General features: G+C 56.0%; 1 protein-coding gene across 1 annotated transcript; it reads right to left on the reverse strand.

Moving 5' to 3' along the window:
* Positions 1-2,687: 2,687 nt before the first annotated feature.
* Positions 2,688-10,409, reverse strand: SLC27A3 (solute carrier family 27 member 3). The gene is made up of 10 exons (XM_066567970.1): positions 9,743-10,409; positions 8,793-9,002; positions 8,554-8,712; positions 8,344-8,468; positions 7,540-7,734; positions 6,433-6,523; positions 5,545-5,743; positions 4,711-4,808; positions 4,260-4,390; positions 2,688-3,820 (listed from the first exon to the last, which is right to left on the reverse strand). The coding sequence occupies exons 1-10, from the start codon at positions 10,407-10,409 to the stop codon at positions 3,644-3,646; spliced, it is 2,052 nt and encodes a 683-aa protein (XP_066424067.1). The 3' UTR covers positions 2,688-3,643.
* Positions 10,410-18,093: the final 7,684 nt, after the last annotated feature.

An 18,093-nucleotide genomic window follows, 5' to 3' on the forward strand; every position in this document is an offset into this window, starting at 1 on the left:
CTCCCAGCTCCAAACTTTGAGGATTTTTCCCGCTTTTTTTCCGGCTAGGGGTAGATCCGCTTGTGAAAATGCTTTTTTGGGGTTTCTGTTTTTTGGGGGAGGGGGGGGTGGTTTTTTTTGTTTTGGTTCCTCCAAAGGCATTTCCCATTTCCCATCCCGAATTCCCACCCAAAATCCCCCCCCAATCCCGCCCCCCGTTTGCTTCCGCTCTCGCTGCCGATATAACCAGGACTCATCCGTGTATATAAAACTTGAGCTGTTTCTTGACACATTAAAAAAAAAAAAAAAAAAAAAAAGGCAAAAAAAAAGAGACAAAAAAAGGTCAAAAAAAAAAAAAAATCCGCCAAAAAAAAAAAAATCCACACAAAAAAAAAAGCAGAAATAACAACAGAAAAAAAAAAAAAAAAAAAAAACCACAACCAAACCTGTACATTGTGTAGAAAAAAAAAAAAAAAAAAAAAGACAAAAAAATAACGGAAAAAAAAAAAAAAACGGCAAAAAAGTCCCGGGAAGGCGCCGGGAAGGACCCGCCTGGTGTTGTGGAAGTGTCACGTCCGTGTCGTGTGACCTCGTGTGTGTGACATGAACCGTGCGAGGGGGGGGGGCCGGGGGGCTCCGGGCTCAGGGCCCCACCCCCCGATTCTGTGCCTTTCACACGGGGCGGCACCGGGACCCCCGGGGGGGCCCAGATCCCTGTTCCTGTATTTGCACTGTTTTTATTCTGGATTGGCTTCCCGACAATACACGGCTCCAAGGACCCCGGCTGCGCCTCTTCCTGCGCCCAGGAACCCCAGGGGAGGGAAACGGGGGGGGAATTTGGGGAGGGGGCGAGGGGGGTGAGACTGGGGGGGTTGGACCCAAAACCCCAGGATTTCAGCCCGAAAACCCGGGATTTCAGCCCAAAACCCCGGCATTTCAGCCCGAAAACCCGGGATTTCAGCCCGAAATGCCAGATTTTAGCAAAAGAAAATTCCAGGATTTTAGCCCGAAATTCCAGGATTTTAGCAAAAGAAAATTCCAGGATTTTAGCCCGAAATTCCAGGATTTTAGCAAAAGAAAATTCCGGGATTTCAGCCCGAAATGCCAGATTTTAGCCCAAAATTCCGGGATTTCAAGCCAAAACCCCGGCATTTCAGCCCGAACACCCGTGATTTTAGCCCGAAATTCCAGGATTTTAGCAAAAGAAAATTCCAGGATTTTAGCCCAAAATTCCAGGATTTTAGCAAAAGAAAATTCCAGGATTTCAGTCCGAAAACCCGTGATTTCAGCCCGAAATGCCAGATTTTAGCAAAAATTCCAGGATTTTAGCCCAAAAACCCGTGATTTTAGCCCGAAATTCCGGGATTTTAGCCCAAAATTCCAGGATTTAGCAAAATAAAAATTCCAGGATTTTAGCCCGAAATTCCAGGATTTTAGCAAAAGAAAATTCCGGGATTTCAGCCCAAAATTCCAGGATTTTAGCAAAAAAAAAAATCCAGGATTTCAGCCTGAAAATCCATTATTTTAGCCCAAAATTCCGGGATTTTAGCAAAAGAAAATTCCGGGATTTCAGCCCGAAAATCCGTGATTTTAGCCCGAAATTCCAGGATTTTAGCAAAATAAAAATTCCAGTATTTTAGCCCAAAATTCCAGGATTTTAGCAAAAAAAATTTCCAGGATTTTAGCCCGAAATTCCAGGATTTTAGCAAAAAAAAAAAAAAAATCCAGGGTTTCAGTCCCAAAAATTCCAGGATTTCAGCCCCAAAAAATCCATTATTTCAGCCCAAAAAATCCTGGATTTCAGCTCCAAAGATTCCAGGATTTCAGAAAAAAATATCCATGATTTCAGCACGAAATTCCAGCATTTCAGCCCCAAAAATTCCAGGATTACAGGAAAAAAAAAATTCAGGATTTCAGCCTGAAATTTCAGGATTTCCGCCCAAAAATCCATTATTTTAGCCCGGAATTCCAGGATTTCAGCCCAAAAGTTCCAGCATTTCAGCCCAAAAATCCAGGATTTCTGCCCCAAACCATTGGGTTCTGCTCTTGGTAAAATTTCTGGGATTTCAGCCCAAAATTCCAGCATTTCAGCCCGAACCCTTGGGTTCCACTCCCAGTTTTCAGGATTTCACACCGAGGTTTTTTATTTCCTGGCCAAATTTGGGGATTTCAGTAAAATTCCCAGGATTTCAGCCCAGCTCGAGTTTCAGAAAATAAAAAGAGGATTTTAGGCCCAGTTTCAGTCCAGAATTGTGGGGTTTTGGTCCCAGTTTCCAGCATTTTGGGCCCAATTTCTGTGTTTGGAATTCTGATCCCAATCTGCAGAATTTCAGTGCCCGGTTCCTGGATTCGGCCCCAGAATTGCCGAATTTAATCCCCATTTTTGGGCTTTCAGCCCCATCTGCAGGATTTTCATTCCCATTTCCATCTTTCAGGCACCACTTTGGGGATTTTGGCCCCTGATCTGTCAGGTTTGGTCCAAATTTGGACGATTTCAGCCCAAATTTGCAGGATTTGAGACCCCAGTTTCTGTCTTGGGGCGGGGGCGGGTGAAAATGGGGCTTTTTTTGCACAAATTTAAGGGATTTTCCCCATTTTTCCCTCTTTTCCATCGGGTTTGAGCTCGGGGCAAAGTGTGGGAGGGGATGAGGGTGAGGATCCCCCAATTTTTGGAGAAAGGCTTAAAAATAAAATGAATTAAAACTTCAGCCTTTTGTAACAATTATTTAATTAAGAGAAGAATCATTTGCTGGGGTGGCAAATTAGGGGGGGGGGACCCCCAAATCCAGATGGGGCCCCCCCAAAAAAACCCCCAGGACATGGGGACACAAATTTCGGTGTCCCTGTCCCCGATTTGGGGGTGACAGGGACCAGATTTGCTACAAAAGGAATTTTATTTGCTAAAAAAAGACCCCAAAATGGGGAATTTTGTGTACAAAGAGCCCCCGGGGGGGGAAGAAGGCACCGGTGGCTGGGGGGGGACAGGGAGGGGACAGGGAGGGGACAGGAATGGATTTTGGGACCCCCAGGATGGATTTTGGGACCCCTGGGATGGACACGGGGACCCCCAAAAATGGATACGGGGACCCCTGGACGGACACAGGGACCCCTGGGATGGACACGGGGACCCCAGAAATGGAGACGGGGACCCCCAAAATTGACAATGGGACCCCAAAATGGACACGGGGACCCCCAAAAATGGACACGGGGACCCCCAGGACGGAGATGGGAACCCCAGAAATGGACACGGGGACCCCCAAAAATGGACACGGGGACCCCAGAAATGGACACGGGGACCCCCAAAAATGACACGGGAACTCCCGGGAGGGACACGGGGACCCCCAGGACAGACACGGAGACCCCAGAAATGGACACGGGGACCCCAAAAATGGACACGGGGACCCTCAAAATTGACAATGGGACCCAAAAATGGACACGGGGACCCCAGAAATGGACACGGGGACCCCCAAAAATGGACACGGGAACTCCCGGGAGGGACACGGGGACCCCAGAAATGGACACGGGGACCCCAAAATGGACACGGGGACCCCCAGGACGGACACGGAGACCCCAGAAATGGACACGGGGACCCCAAAATGGACACGGGGACCCCAGAATGGACACGGGGACCCCCGGGACAGACACGGGACCCCCGCCCCGCGGCTCAGATCCGGATCCGGCCGTCCTGGAGGCGCTGCCAGCGCTCGGGGTCCAGCGGGACGAAGGCTCGGGCGGCCTCGTCCAGCACGAACAGCGGCTCCGGCACCTGCGCGGGGTCGCAGCCGTCCCGCGCCAGCCGCACCTTCTGCTGCTTGAAGGTCTCGGTCATGTCCAGCCCCTCCTGGGGACAGCGGCGGCGCTGGGACCCTCCCTTGGGGACCCCTGAGCACGGCCCGGGACCCCCGAGCACCCCCTGGGACCCCCAGCACCCCCAAGGAGCCCCGAGCACCCCCCGAGCACCCTCGGGACCCCTCACGCACTTCCTGGGACTGCTGAGCACCACCCGGGACCCCTGGGACCCCCGAGCACCCCCTGAGCACCCCCAGGACCCCCGAGCACCCCCTGAGCACCCCCTGAGCACCCCCAGGACCCCCGAGCACCCCATGAGCACCCCCTGGGACCCCTGGGACCCCCGAGCACCCCCAGGACCTCTGAGCACCCCCGGTACCCCCTGAGCACCCCCCGAGTACCCCCTGGTCCCCTCCCAGGACCCCCCAGGACCCTCCAGGTCCCCCGAGCACCCCCCAGGACCCTCCGGGACCCCCCGGTCCCCCCGGTACCCGCAGCCGCAGGAATCGGGGCCGTGCGTAGGGCGGCAGGAGCTGCTCCAGGTGCCGGTAGAGCCCGGGGCCGTCCAGGGAGCGGCCGGGGCGGAGAACGAGAGCGGCCATCCCGGCCCGGCCCTCGTGTCCTGGAGAGGAGGGGACATCGGGGACATTTGGGGACATTTGGGGACATTGGGGACATTTGGGGACACTGGGGACATCGGGGACATTTGGGGACATTGGGGACATTGGGGACATTGGGGACATTGGGGACATTTGGGGACATTTGGGGACATTGGGGACATTTGGGACATTGGGGACATTTGGGGACATTGGCAGACATTGGGGACATTTGGGGACATTTGGGGACATTTGGGGACATTTGGGGACACTGGGGACATTTGGGGACATTGGGGGACATTGGGGGACATTGGGGACACTGCAGGGATGGGGGTGGCGGCCGTACCTGGCACGGTGACCCCGTAGACGGTGGCGTCCTGCAGGGACTCGTGGGCCAGCAGCGCCTCGGTCACCTCGGTGGTGGCCACGTTCTCACCTTTCCACCTGGGGGAAACCAGGTAGAGACCCCCCCCCAAACCCCAAAAGATGTTTAATGGGGACCCCCGAGCACCCCCCGGGACCCCCCAGAACATTCCACAGGGCTGAGATCCCCTGGGCATGCAAGGAGGGGGCTCTGGGGGTGTCCCCATTGTGAGGGGGCGGCTCTGGGGGTGTCCCTGTCCCACAGGGGGCTCTGGGGGTGTCCCCATCGTGGGCAGGGGGCTCTGGGGGGGTCTCCCCATCCCGGGGGGGCTCTGGGGGTGTCCGCACCCCAAGGGTGTCCCTGGGGGTCTCCCCATTCTGGGAGGGGCTCTGGGCTGTCCCTGGGGGTCTCACCAATCCCTGGGGGTGTCCCTGGGGGTCTCCCCATCCCAGGGGTGTCCCTGGGGGTCTCCCCATCCTGGGGGGCTCTGGAGGTGTCCCTGGGGGTCTCCCCATCCTGGGAGGGGCTCTGGGGGTGTCCTCGGGGGTCTCCCCAGTCCCTGGGGGTGTCCCTGGGGGTCTCCCCATCCCAGGGAGCTCTGGGGGTATACCTGGGGGTCTCCCCAATCCCTGGGGGTGTCCCTGGGGGTCTCCCTATCCCGGGGGTGTCTCTGGGGCTGTCCCTGGGGGTCTCCCCATCCCGGGGGTGTCTCTGGGGGGTCTCCCCATCCCAGGGAGCTCTGGGGTGTCCCCGGGGGTGTCCCCAGTCCCTGGGGGTGTCCCTGGGGGTGTCCCCACCCCAGGGTGTCCCGGGCACCTGAAGGTGTCCCCGGTGCGGTCCCGGAAGCGCACGAACTGCTCCCGGTCCTGCTCCACCAGGTCCCCGGTGTTGAAGAATTCATCGCCCTCGGCGAAAACCCCGCGGAGCAATTTCTGCTCCGAGAGCTCCCGGCTGCCCGCGTAGCCCAGGAACGGCGTCCTGGGGGTCACCGGCGCGATCAGGAGCCCCGTCTCACCTGAGACACAAAATTTAAGGAATTCAGAGAATTTGGAGTTAATTAAAACAGCCCAGGGACGGCTACTTTAATTGTTTTAACCGGGGCTCACTGGGGTGATCAGCAGCCCCATGTCACCTGAGGGGATGGGGACAGGGATGGGGATGGGGACAGCGAGCCAAACCTTGAAGGAATTTAAAGATTTTAGAGAATTTAAGAGATTTTAAGGAATTTAAGAGATTTTAGAGGAGCTGAGATTTTCGCTTTATTTGAGTTAATTAAAAATAGCCCAGAACTGCGTCCGGGAAGCCACAGCAGCCCCGTCTCACCCGTGGGGATGGGGACAGTGAGGCGAAAAATTTAAGGAATGTAGAGATTTTAAGGAATGTAGAGATTTTAAGGAATTTAGAGATTTTAAGGGATTTAGAGATTTTAAGGAATGTAGAGATTTTTAGAGGGGCTGAGATTTTAGAGATAAGTTTATTGGAGTTAATTAAAATTAGGGCGTCACCAGGGCCCTGTCTCAGCTGAGGGGATGGTGAAACACAAATTTTAAGGGATTTAGAGGATTTTGGGGGGAGTTACCCTGCAATAAACATTGGCTTTCTAACTCTAAACTGCCAGAGCGTTTGGCTGTCAGTTCCAGCTCAAGATCCACCATGGTTTAAATAAACCACGGCGGCCCCGGTGCCCCCGCGCCCGCTCCTCACCCGTCCTGGCGCGGATGCAGCGCCCGTTCCGGTCCCGTTCTGGAGCTCCGGCGGCGACGTCGTAGCGAACGACCTCGAACGGGGAGAAGAGCTGGGGAGAGGGGCAGGGGGGGCAGCACCGATCGGGAAATCAGAATTTTGGGAGGTTGTGGCCGAAGCAAAGAGCGCTCAGGTCTGAATTTTGGCGTGGCCAATGAGGAGTGGTTGGTTCTGGTGGTTGGTTCATGAAAAAGTGGATTTGAGGGGGACTGGGGTCACGAAATTAGAAATGAATATAAATAAAATTCAAATGTAAGTAAAAATAGAAATAAAATAAATATAAATTGTAATAGTTATATTTATTATATATAAATATAATATAGTTTTTATATAAATTATATTTAAATTATATAAATTATATTTAAATTATAGAAATTTAAATGATATAGATATTAATAAATAATTAATTATTGATTAATTAATAGTTAATTAACCTTAGTAATGAGGTTAATTAATGTCATTAAATAGATAATTAAATAATTATTTATTAATAACGAATAAGGTTAATTAATTATTAATGAATGTAAAATAATAAACTTTTTTTTCCCCTTTATTCCTAACCTAAATATTATATATATATTATATATATGTATAAAATTAATACTGCATATATATAGTATTAATTTTAGGTTTTATATATATTGTATATACATATATGTATATATAATATAAACATGTATATATAATATACATATGCATATATAATATACAAATGCATATATAATATACATATTTATATAATATGTATATCTATTATACGTATGTATATAATATATAAATATCAATACATAATGAATTATTAATAATAGTTAAATAACCTTAGTAATAAGGTTACTTAATAATTATGTCATTAAATAGATAATTAAATAATAAGAATTATTAATAACTACTAATAAGGTTAATTAAGTATTAATTACTATAACTTAATAAACTTTTTTTTCCTTGATTCCCAACCTAAACCCTACTTTATTTCTAGTCGCATCTCACAACAAAAAATACACAAATATATTTATATATTTACTTAAAAAAAAAAAATAAACCTTTCCACAACCGTATTTTCCCGCAGACCTTGTAGATGAAGCTGCATCGGCCCACGGCGCCGGGGGTGCCGGTGTAGTTGAACAGGGTCACGTTGCCCTCGCTCATCCCGTAGGTCTCCACGATCCGCACGGGCCCGAAGCGCCGCTGGAAGCTCCGCCACACGTCGGGCCGGAGCCCGCTGCCCACGGCCAGCCGGAGCCCGTGCTGCCGCTCCCCGGGCCGCTGCGGGGCCGCCGTCAGCTGGGGGGGACCCCGGGACAGCCCCGGGACAGCCCCGGGATCCCTCAGCCCAGCCCGGGGCCGCCGTCAGCTGGGGGGGACCCCGGGACAGCCCCGGGACCCTTCCCAGCCCAGCCCGGGGCCGCCGTCAGCTCGGGGGGACCTCGGGGACACCCCCGGGACAGCCCCGGGACCCTTCCCAGCCCAGACCGGGGCCGCCGTCAGCTCGGGGGGACCCTCAGGACCCTCCCCAGCCCGGGATCCCCCCAGCTCCGGGGAACCCTCAGGGATCCCCCCCCCCCCCCCCCAGCTCCGGGAGAGCCCCCCAGGACCCCCCAGCTCCAGGGTCACCGTCAGCTCTGGGGGAGTCCCTGGGACCCCCCGCCCCAGCTCCGGGAACGCCCCCAGCCCGGCCTGGGGCCACCCTCAGCTCTGGGGGAGCCTCCAAGGCCCCTTCCCCGGCCCGAGACCCCCCCCCCATCTCCGGGGGTGCCCTCAGGACCCCCCCCCCCCCCACAATCCAGGGCCACCGTCAGCTCGGGGGGACCCCCGGGACCCCCCCCCCCAGCTCCAGGAGAGGCCCCGGGACCCCCGTGCCGCCCCCCGCCCTACCTGGGGCTGGTTCACCAGGTACCGGCAGAGCTCCCCGATGTACTGGAACACCGTGACGCCCTCGGCGCGGCAATCCTCCCAAAAGTGGCTGGCCGAGAACTTCTCCTTCAGCACACACGTGGCTCCTGCGGCATGGGAACGGGGCGAGGGGGGGAGATCAGCCCCAAAACACCCCCCAAAAGCAGTCCCGGGACGCCCATCGCCGCTCACCGATGCCCAGGCAGCCCACGATGCCCAGCAGGGACCCGGCCATGTGGTAGAGGGGCAGTGCCAGGTACACCACGTCCTTGCTGGAGGCTCCCACCAGCTCGTAGAAGCTCAGGCACATGATGGCCTTGAGGTGGGACACGCGGGCGGCTTTGGGGAGGCCTGGGAGGGGAAAACAAGAATTGAGCCCCCCCTCGGCTCAGCCAGAGCCGGCCCCTCCCGGTTCCCGGTGCCGGCCGCACCGGTGGTGCCCGAGGTGAAGATGTAGAGGCAGGTGTCGTTCATGTCCTCGGGCTCCCAAACCTCCTCGGGCTGCAGCTCCTCGGAGGCCGCGTCCAGCAGCTCCTGCAGCGCCACGACGCCCTCCGGGTACGGCCCCGCTCCCAGCACCCACACGGCGACCCCGTCCTCCCGCAGGCTGGGCAGGAGCGGCTCCACCGAGCCGAACAGGTCTGGGGGGGACGGAACCGTGTGGGGACCGCCCGGCTGGCCCCGGGGCCACCACCGCATCCCCGGGGCCACCACCCCATCCCCGGGGCCACCACCGCATCCCCAGTGCCATCCCCAGTGCCACCACCCCATCCCCAGTGCCATCCCCAGTGCCACCACCGCATCCCCGAGGCCACCACCCCATCCCCGGGGCCACCACCGCATCCCCGGGGCCACCACCCCATCCCCAGTGCCACCACCGCATCCCCAGTGCCATCCCCAGTGCCACCACCCCATCCCCAGTGCCACCACCCCATCCCCGGGGCCACCACCGCATCCCCGGGGCCACCACCCCATCCCCGGGGCCTCCACCCCATCCCCAGTGCCACCACCCCATCCCCGGGGCCACCACCGCATCACCAGTGCCACCACCCCATCCCCGGGGCCACCCACTCCTTGTCCCCTTCGTCCCCGTTCTTTACTCCCCATGTCCCACTCCGGTTCCCGGTCCTCTCATCCCCCGGGATCCCCGGGATCCCGGCTCTGTCCCCGTTATACCCCGGGATCTTCGCACTCCGTGGTCCCCGTTTTCCCCCGGTCCTCCCCGGTTTTCCCGGTGCCTTTCCCCCTCCGTTCCTCGGTCCCCTCCCGGTCCCCCCGTTATCCCTCGGTCCCCCCGGTGTCCCCCCGCTTCCTCCGGGCCCTTTTCCCCGCACGTTTCCCGCTGTCCCCCCCGCTATCCCCCGGTGTCCCCGGTTCTCACCGTCCGCCACCAGCAGCGCCCTCGCCCCGCAGCCTCTCAGGCAGTGCCGGAGCCCCGCGGGGCGCAGCGCCGTGCCCAGGAAGGCCGGGCGGGCTCCGAGCGCCGCCAGCCCGAACCAGCCCCACACGAATCGGGGCTCGTTGCCCACCAGGAGCCCCACGGTGTCCCCGGGCCGCGGCGGGGCCCGCAGCGCCCGCAGCGCGTTCGCCACCCGCGCCACGCTCCGCGCCGCCCGCCCCAGCGGCTCCGCTCCGTGCCGGCCCCGCAGGAACGGCCGAGCCGGGGCCGCCCGGGCCGCCCGCAGGAACCGGGAGGCCACGCAGCCCCCGGGGCCGCCCCGCGCCCGCCGCCGCACCCGCAGCGCCCGCAGCGCGAACGCCAGGTCGGCCCAGAGGTGCGGCCGGAGGAGCCGCTGCAGCGCCAGCAGCGCCCCCAGAGCCGCCAGCAGCGCCCCCAGAGCGGGGCCGGGAGCCCCCGGGAGCCCCCCCAGAGCCAGCGCCCCCAGGAGCCCCCCCAGGAGCCCCCCAAGAGCCCCCAGCGCCCCCAGCGCCGCCGCCAGCGCCATCGCCCGCGCCCGCCTCGGGGGCGGGGCGGACACGCCCACCTTGGCCACGCCCACCGACCGCGCCCACTTTGGACGCGCCCGGTCTGAGCCCACCCCCCCCATTCCCGACCCCTCTGCCAAGCCCAACCCCGCCCCCCACACCGCGTCACCTCTGTCCCCTCCTCAATGTCCCCTCCTCAATGTCCCCTCCTCAATGTCCCCTCCCCATTGTCCCCCTCTCTGTCCCCTCTCTCCCCCCCCATCGTCACCCCGCCCATTGTCCCCACTGTCCCCTCCCCTGGTCCCTCTGTCCCACCCCCATTGTCACCTCCCCATTTTCCCCTCCCCTCTGTCCCCTCCTCATTGTCCCCTCTGTCCCCCCTTCTGTCCCCCCCATTTTCCCCATTGTCCCCTCCCCTGGTCCTTCCTCCCCATTGTCCCCTCCCCACTCTCTCCTGTCCCCTCCCATTGTCGCCTCTGTCCCTCCCCTGTCCCCCCTCCGGGGCCTCCCCGCTCCCTCCGTGTCCCAGATTCCCCCTGTCCCGGGGGGGGCTGGCAGTGTCACCACTGGGGGCTGTGACAGTGTCACCATTGCTGGGGGGGTGGCAGTGTCACCACTGGGGGCTGTGACAGTGTCACCGTCCCCGTGGTCCCACCGAGTCCCATCCCTGTCACCCCTTTTGAGGGGAAGGGACACACGACCCCCGCCCCCGCCGTGTCACAAATCGGGGCCGTTCGGTACGAAACAGGAAAGTTTTTATTGCTGCTTTTCTTAAAAACGCTCGTGGCGGGGGGGCAGGACCCCCCAACTCCCCCTCCCCAAATCATCCTGGAGCAGCCACTCGGTTCCACCCTTTATTTACATTTCTGGAGGAAAATGGGGCTGGGGGTGCCCCCCTTGTCCCCTGAGGGGGGGTCCCACCAACAATGGGGGGGTCCTGGGGTGGGGGGGGGCAGCGCGACCCCTCCCCAGGTGGTGAAAAGGGAGGGGAGGGGGGGGTAAGGGAGTGATGGGGACCCCGAGCTTGGGGATTTGCTGGCACCGGTCTGGGGGGTCCTGGGGGGTTCCCCATGGAAAGGGGGGTCCCGAGGGGTTCCCCATAACAGGGTAGGTCCCGGGGTGGGTCCTCATGGTGGGCAGGGTCCCGGGGGGGTCCCCATTGTAGGAGTGGCAGGGGGTGGCACGGTTGGGACACACGGAGACGAGAGATCCCTGCATTGCACAGGGCGTGGAACTTGGGGTTCATTGCAAAGGGCCTGGGTGCAGGGGATTTTTGGGATTTGGGGTTCATTGCAAAGGGCCTGGGTGCAGGGGCCTTTTGGGATTTGGGGTTCATTGCAAAGGGCCTGGGTGCAGGGGATTTTTGGGATTTGGGGTTTATTGCAAAGGGCCAAGTGCAGGGGATTTTTGGGATTTGGGTTTATTGCAAAGGGCCTGGGTGCAGGGGATTTTTGGGATTTGGGGTTCATTGCACGGGGCCTGGGTGCAGGGGATTTTTGGGATTTGGGGTTCATTGCAAAGAGCCTGGGTGCAGGGGCCTGCTGGGATTTGGGGTTTTTGCAAAGGGCCTGGGTGCAGGGCCCTGCTGGGATTTGGGGTTCATTGCACAGGGCCTGGGTGCAGGGGCCTTTTGGGATTTGGGGTTCATTGCACAGGGCCTGGGTGCAGGGGATTTTTGGGATTTGGGGTTCATTGCAAAGGGCCTGGGTGCAGGGGATTTTTGGGATTTGGGGTTCATTGCACAGGGCCTGGGTGCAGGGGCCTTTTGGGATTTGGGGTTCATTGCACAGGGCCTGGGTGCAGGGGATTTTTGGGATTTGGGGTTCATTGCAAAGGGCCTGGGTGCAGGGGATTTTTGGGATTTGGGGTTTTTGCAAAGGGCCTGGGTGCAGGGGCCTTTTGGGATTTGGGGTTCATTGCAAAGGGCCTGGGTGCAGGGGATTTTTGGGATTTGGGGTTTATTGCACAGGGCCTGGGTGCAGGGGATTTTTGGGATTTGGGGTTCATTGCAAAGGGCCTGGGTGCAGGGGATTTTTGGGATTTGGGGTTTTTGCAAAGGGCCTGGGTGCAGGGGCCTTTTGGGATTTGGGGTTCATTGCAAAGGGCCTGGGTGCAGGGGATTTTTGGGATTTGGGGTTTATTGCACAGGGCCTGGGTGCAGGGGACTTTTGGGATTTGGGGTTCATTGCACAGGGCCTGGGTGCAGGGGATTTTTGGGATTTGGGGTTTTTGCAAAGGGCCAAGTGCAGGGGATTTTTGGGATTTGGGGTTTATTGCAAAGGGCCAAGTGCAGGGGATTTTTGGGATTTGGGTTCATTGCACAGGGCCTGGGTGCAGGGCCCTGCTGGAGCTGCCAGGCACAGCTGGAGCAGGCCCGAGAGAAGAGAGGGGGAGAGAGGATGAGAGGCTGAGAGAGCATAAGAAGGTAAAAGGGGTAAGAGCTAAGAGACAAGAGCATAGAAAGAGCTAAGACAGCAAAGTTCCCATTACAACACCATAAATCTTCTTCAGTGTTGAACATTCTGATTCTCACTAACCAATCCAGTCCAATACACAAATCCTACAGCATTTCCATACAGCCTATAAGAATCACTACATCACCACACTGTGTTACATTTTAAATCCTAAAAACTCCTCTTTGGGCCCCTTCTGCCGAGCTGGCAGGGTCTGCTCTGACCCTTGGACCTGTAAGCAGAGGGATTGTTCCATCAAAAGGGGATTTACCTTCAGCAGCCACAGCGTTGTTTTCCAGCTGTTCAGTAACTGAGGGATCTCAAAGCTTGCTTTCATTGCAATCTCACTTAGAGTTTCCATATTCTCAAAATCTTTTGCCAGACAATCATATTGATAAGGCTTTCCTGTTTCATTTCACCCCCAAAACCCTGAAATTTTGGTTCAAAACCCCCAAAATTCAAATGAAGAAAAAAAAATCAAAATTTCACCTCAAAACCACCTAAATCTGAATTTAAAAAAATCAAAATTTTACAGGTAAAGCTTCTGCTTGTGCCGCCTGTGCAGCTGCTCGCGCTGTTTGAGCTGTAAGAGCCCTTTCAATTTTTTTCTCCTAGAGCTTTTCCAAGTTCATTTGCCTGGATAATTGCCACTTGCTGTGGACTCCCAGTTTTGTTACCTCGATCATCTCAGGCACTGTGGGTTTTTCTTTTCCCAGGGCTTTGATAACTCTTTTCCATTCTGCATTGCCATTATTTTCAATAACGTCCCGTATCGTTATTGGGTGAGCTGTATCATCACCACATTGTCTTTCTGCTCCTTGCATCACCCGGTCCACAAATGTGGTAAATGGTTCAGAGGAGTCTTGGCTAATCGGATTATAGGTTTTTTCAAAACTTCCTGCAGGCCGAATTTGCAAAAATGCATGTATTTTATGATTGGCTTTTCGCAAATATTCAAATTATTATTATATATGTTGTGTTAGAAAGTGATGCTGTTTTCATTCTCTTAAGTAGTGTGTTAAATATAGTTTTAGGTTATAAAAATAGCAGCCACAGGACACCTGAATCTTTCAGAGAAAAAGAATTTATTGCTCCATTATCAGGAGAAACGAACTTCTTCCTGCCTCAAAGGCGCTGTCAGGATTCGGAGGAAGAAATTGATGATGACCAGACAGAATCCTGTGTTTGAATGGAATTTATGCATCATGGATGAGGTGTATGAACATGCAATAGGTTATTGTTTTTAAGGGTTAATCCTTTGTTAACGCGGGGCCTTTTTCGGGCTGGTGCTGCCCAGAAAAGGTACCCGGACATCCGTAACTCTTTGTTTTTATTGTCTCATATTGTCCTAATCCAAATTGTCCAAATTATTATTACTCCAATTGTATCACTATTTTTATAACCATTTTGTCACTATGAAACTTTTAACATTTTAAAAACCAAGCGATTGGCGTTTTTCACACTGAATTTGCAAAAAGAGCCATCTTTTTAATGTCACCTAACGCTGTTCTGGGTAAATTCACTCAGTTATCATTCTGATCATCAGGAGGGTCACCAGTCAGCTTAGACACGACAAGGGTACGAAGATCTGCATCGGTACTTAGTCTGTAAGTGGCTTGTACCCCTGTGAGCAGTCTTGATTTCCCACAGCATACATTGTGAGGCTGTGAGAATTACACCAGCAGGATTTTTACAGCCATTTGGTGTCTGTCTGTCCTTCAAGGGTGCTTTTCAGCAGCTGCTTAAAATATGGGCAGCAGATGCCACCGTCCCTTATTGCTTTTTGCAATTCTTTCATCTCATGAGGTGGGATAGCCACCTGTGTTCTGGGACCGCCGGCTCGCTGGCTGAATGGCACAGGCATTGCTAAAGGGTTTGGACTTTCTTCCTTGCAAATCTGGCCTCTGACTTCATCCCAGTCTGTTAGTTGAAAATTATCAAATTATTTCTGTGAGTTTTCTAATTTGGGATTAATGCTGGCCAATTTTCAGGGTTTAGTGTGTCTCATTTTGGGTCGAGAAATCTGTCCCAAACACTGGGGGGGGACTGGAGCTATTTGGGAACAGCTCTTTTTCGAAATTTTTTTTTATTGTTGGGATCAAAGGGTCGGAATTTGCAGGGGCAAAATAATTCTCTGTCTGTCCTGTATTTATTAAAGCAGCTGTCATATTCCAGCCTCGTTGCCCGGTTTGTGTGCGGACGAATCATGACACAAAGTAGTCCCACTCGGTGTTAGGGGTGCGGAAGGCAAAAACGCGGAGGGATATCAGGTGTCGGTTGTGCAGGGTCGCGCGCGCGCTGGGGAGGGATCTCTCGGTGATGCGGCCGAGAGAGGTCCGGCAGAGCTAGGAACGCGGAAGGATACACGCACGGCGCTGCAGTTTTCGCCTGCTGTGGTGCCGTGTACGGACCCGGTGGCGGCGGAAGCGCCGTGCCAGGGCACAGGGATGCCGGCTGTGGCCGGACAGCGGCACGCAGCGGCTCGGAACCGGGACCGCGCTGTACCAAAGCGGCGGCCAAAGCAGTGGGGGGTGGCGGCGGAGCAGCGCCGTGGTTGGATGAGGCGGCGCGGAGTGATATTGATGGTGCGGAGTTGTAGCAACTGCGCATGCGTGGGTTGCGTCACTAGGGCAGTCATCATGGCGGGCGGGCGCGGGGCTGCGGAAACGGGAGCCGGGGCTGCGGCCGCGGCCGTGGAAAGGAACGCCGGGACGTCCGTGGTTGCAGGAGGCGGCGGAGCCGCGCCATCCAGCAGCTCTGAAGCGGGGGGCCGCGCTGGGGAAGGCGCGGCTCGGCCCGCCATGGAGCGGCGGCGGCAGGAGCGAGACAGCGGCCACGGGCGGCGGCGGGGCGGCCTCGTCAGCGGGGGATGATCCCGGGTGGCGGGAGGTGCTGCGGGGAGGCGGCGGGGGGGCCGCGGCGTGCAGCCGCTGGGGGCTGGGGTGGCTGCCGGCCCGGCGGGCAGGGGCGGCGCGGACGGGAGGCAGCGCTGGAGCGGCGGCAGGCACGGCAGAGGCTGCAGCCACCGGAGCGGACGCCGCGGCGCCGGCACGGGGGGGCTGGGCGGGCTGGGGCGCTCCGGTCCCAGCGCAAGCGGTGCCGTGCCGGGACCGGGGGATTGCGCCGGAACGCCGGCAGGGACGGGGTCAGCCGGGGAAGTTTGCCCTGCCGCGGGGCCCGTGGGCGGCTCGGGGTGTGCGGCGTGCACTGGAACGCGAGGGTGGGGGGGGGCAGAGCTTCCCGCGGCAACGCGCACAGGGGGCGCTGAAGACGCAGCGCGGCCGCGCCAGGAGCGCTCAGCACCGCAGATCCGAGAGCCGCAGGGAACTGCAGAGACGCAGCAGCAGCGACGGGACTTGGGCCAGCACCGGCCCCGCTGGGTCGGCAAAGGGGGCGAGGGGGACGTGGGGGGGGCGGGAGCGGCCGCACTCGCGGGTAACGGGGCGGGGGAGCAGCGGCGGCGGCAGGAGGGGGCGGGGCCGCGGGACGCCGGTGGGCGGGATTGAGGGGCGGGGCCCGCGGTAGCCGGGACAGCCGGGACCGACGGGATGGCAAAGGCGGGGATGGCGGGAGCGGTGGGAGGGGCCGGGGCCGGGGGGACGGGTGTCGGGACCGCGAGGGCGGGGGCGGGGCGGCAGGGGCGAGCAGGACCGCGGGTACCGGAGCGGCGGGGTCCGACGGGGAAATGGGGGGCGTGTCCGGCTGGAGACTCGCGGCGGCGAGGGGCGGAGTCGCAGGAGGAGCGGAGCTCGGCGTGGCAGCTGCGGGGGGCATCTCCCGTGCGGCAAACAGAGCTCAAGCAGCGCCCTGCAAGCTGGGAGCAGCTCCCCGGCAGCCAAATCCCCGCGGGAGATACTATTAAAGTGCTTTATACAAACTGTGTCCAAAAGTCTCTGGTAAACACAGCTGAACGGTCAGCATTGGAAAAATTCAATAAAGTTCATTCTAAGAGGATTTTTGGCTCCTGTTTCGGTAACTGACTTGGCATGGAACTTTAGAAAGGCTTTAGTTGCTTATAGAGGTCTCTGTCGTGGGCAGAGTGAGTTTGTCCCGTTATTAGACTGGTGTGTCACCAGCCTCGATGCTGCAGAAGCAGCGTCCTCGGCCAGAGCCTTACAGCACTGCCGTTTACCACAGTCGGGCTTTACGGCAGTTTTGCGGCAGTCGCGATTTATGTCCCCCTTTTTTTTTTTTGCGACAGTCGCGCTTTACGTCCCCCCCCTTTTTTTGCGACAGTCGCGCTTTACGGCACCTTTCAGGACAGTCGCACTTTACGGCCCCTTTTACGACAGTCGCACTTTACGGCTCTTTTACGACAGTCGCGCTTTACGGCACCTTTTGCGACAGTCGCGCTTTACGGCCCCTTTTGCGACAGTCGCGCTTTACGGCACCTTTTACGACAGTCGCGCTTTACGGCAGTTTCACGACAGTCGCGCTTTACGGCACATTTACGACAGTCGCGCTTTACGGCACCTTTTGCGACAGTCGCGCTTTACGGCCCCTTTTGCGACAGTCGCGCTTTACGGCACCCTTTACGACAGTCGCGCTTTACGGCACCTTTTACGACAGTCGCACTTTACGGCAGTTTCACGACAGTCGCGCTTTACGACACCTTTTGCGACAGTCGCGCTTTACGGCAGTTTCGCGACAGTCGCGCTTTACGACACCTTTTGCGACAGTCGCACTTTACGGCAGTTTCACGACAGTCGCGCTTTACGGCACATTTACGACAGTCGCGCTTTACGGCACCTTTTGCGACAGTCGCGCTTTACGGCAGTTTTGCGACAGTCGCGCTTTACGACACCTTTTGCGACAGTCGCGCTTTACGGCAGTTCTGCGACAGTCGCGCTTTACGGCCCTTTCACGACAGTCGCGCTTTACGGCACCTTTTACGACAGTCGCGCTTTACGGCAGTTTCACGACAGTCGCGTTTTACGGCACATTTACGACAGTCGCGCATTTCAGCACGACCTTTTATGGAACTTTTACGGTACTTCACAGTGTTTATTTTGTTTTTGATTAATTTTAAATAAATTTTCTTTTTAAAATTTTTTAAAATTATTTTTTATTTTTCTTTTTACAGCCTTTTTTAAATTTTTTCAATTTAATTTTTATTTAAATTTTTTTTATTTTTAAAGCTTTTATTTTATTTTGGTTTTTTTAAATTTAATTTTAATTTTTAATTTTTCTATTTTTAAATATTTTTATTTTATTTTTTAATTTTTTATTTAATTTTAATTTTTAATTTTTTTATTTTTAAAGCTTTTTATTTAATTTTTTAATTTTTTATTTAATTTTTATTTTTAATTTTTCTATTTTTAAAGCTTTTTATTTAATTTTTTAATTTTTAAAT

This window comes from Molothrus aeneus, chromosome 31 (genome assembly GCF_037042795.1).
Source record: "Molothrus aeneus isolate 106 chromosome 31, BPBGC_Maene_1.0, whole genome shotgun sequence".
In the NCBI taxonomy this organism is placed as follows: domain Eukaryota; kingdom Metazoa; phylum Chordata; class Aves; order Passeriformes; family Icteridae; genus Molothrus; species Molothrus aeneus.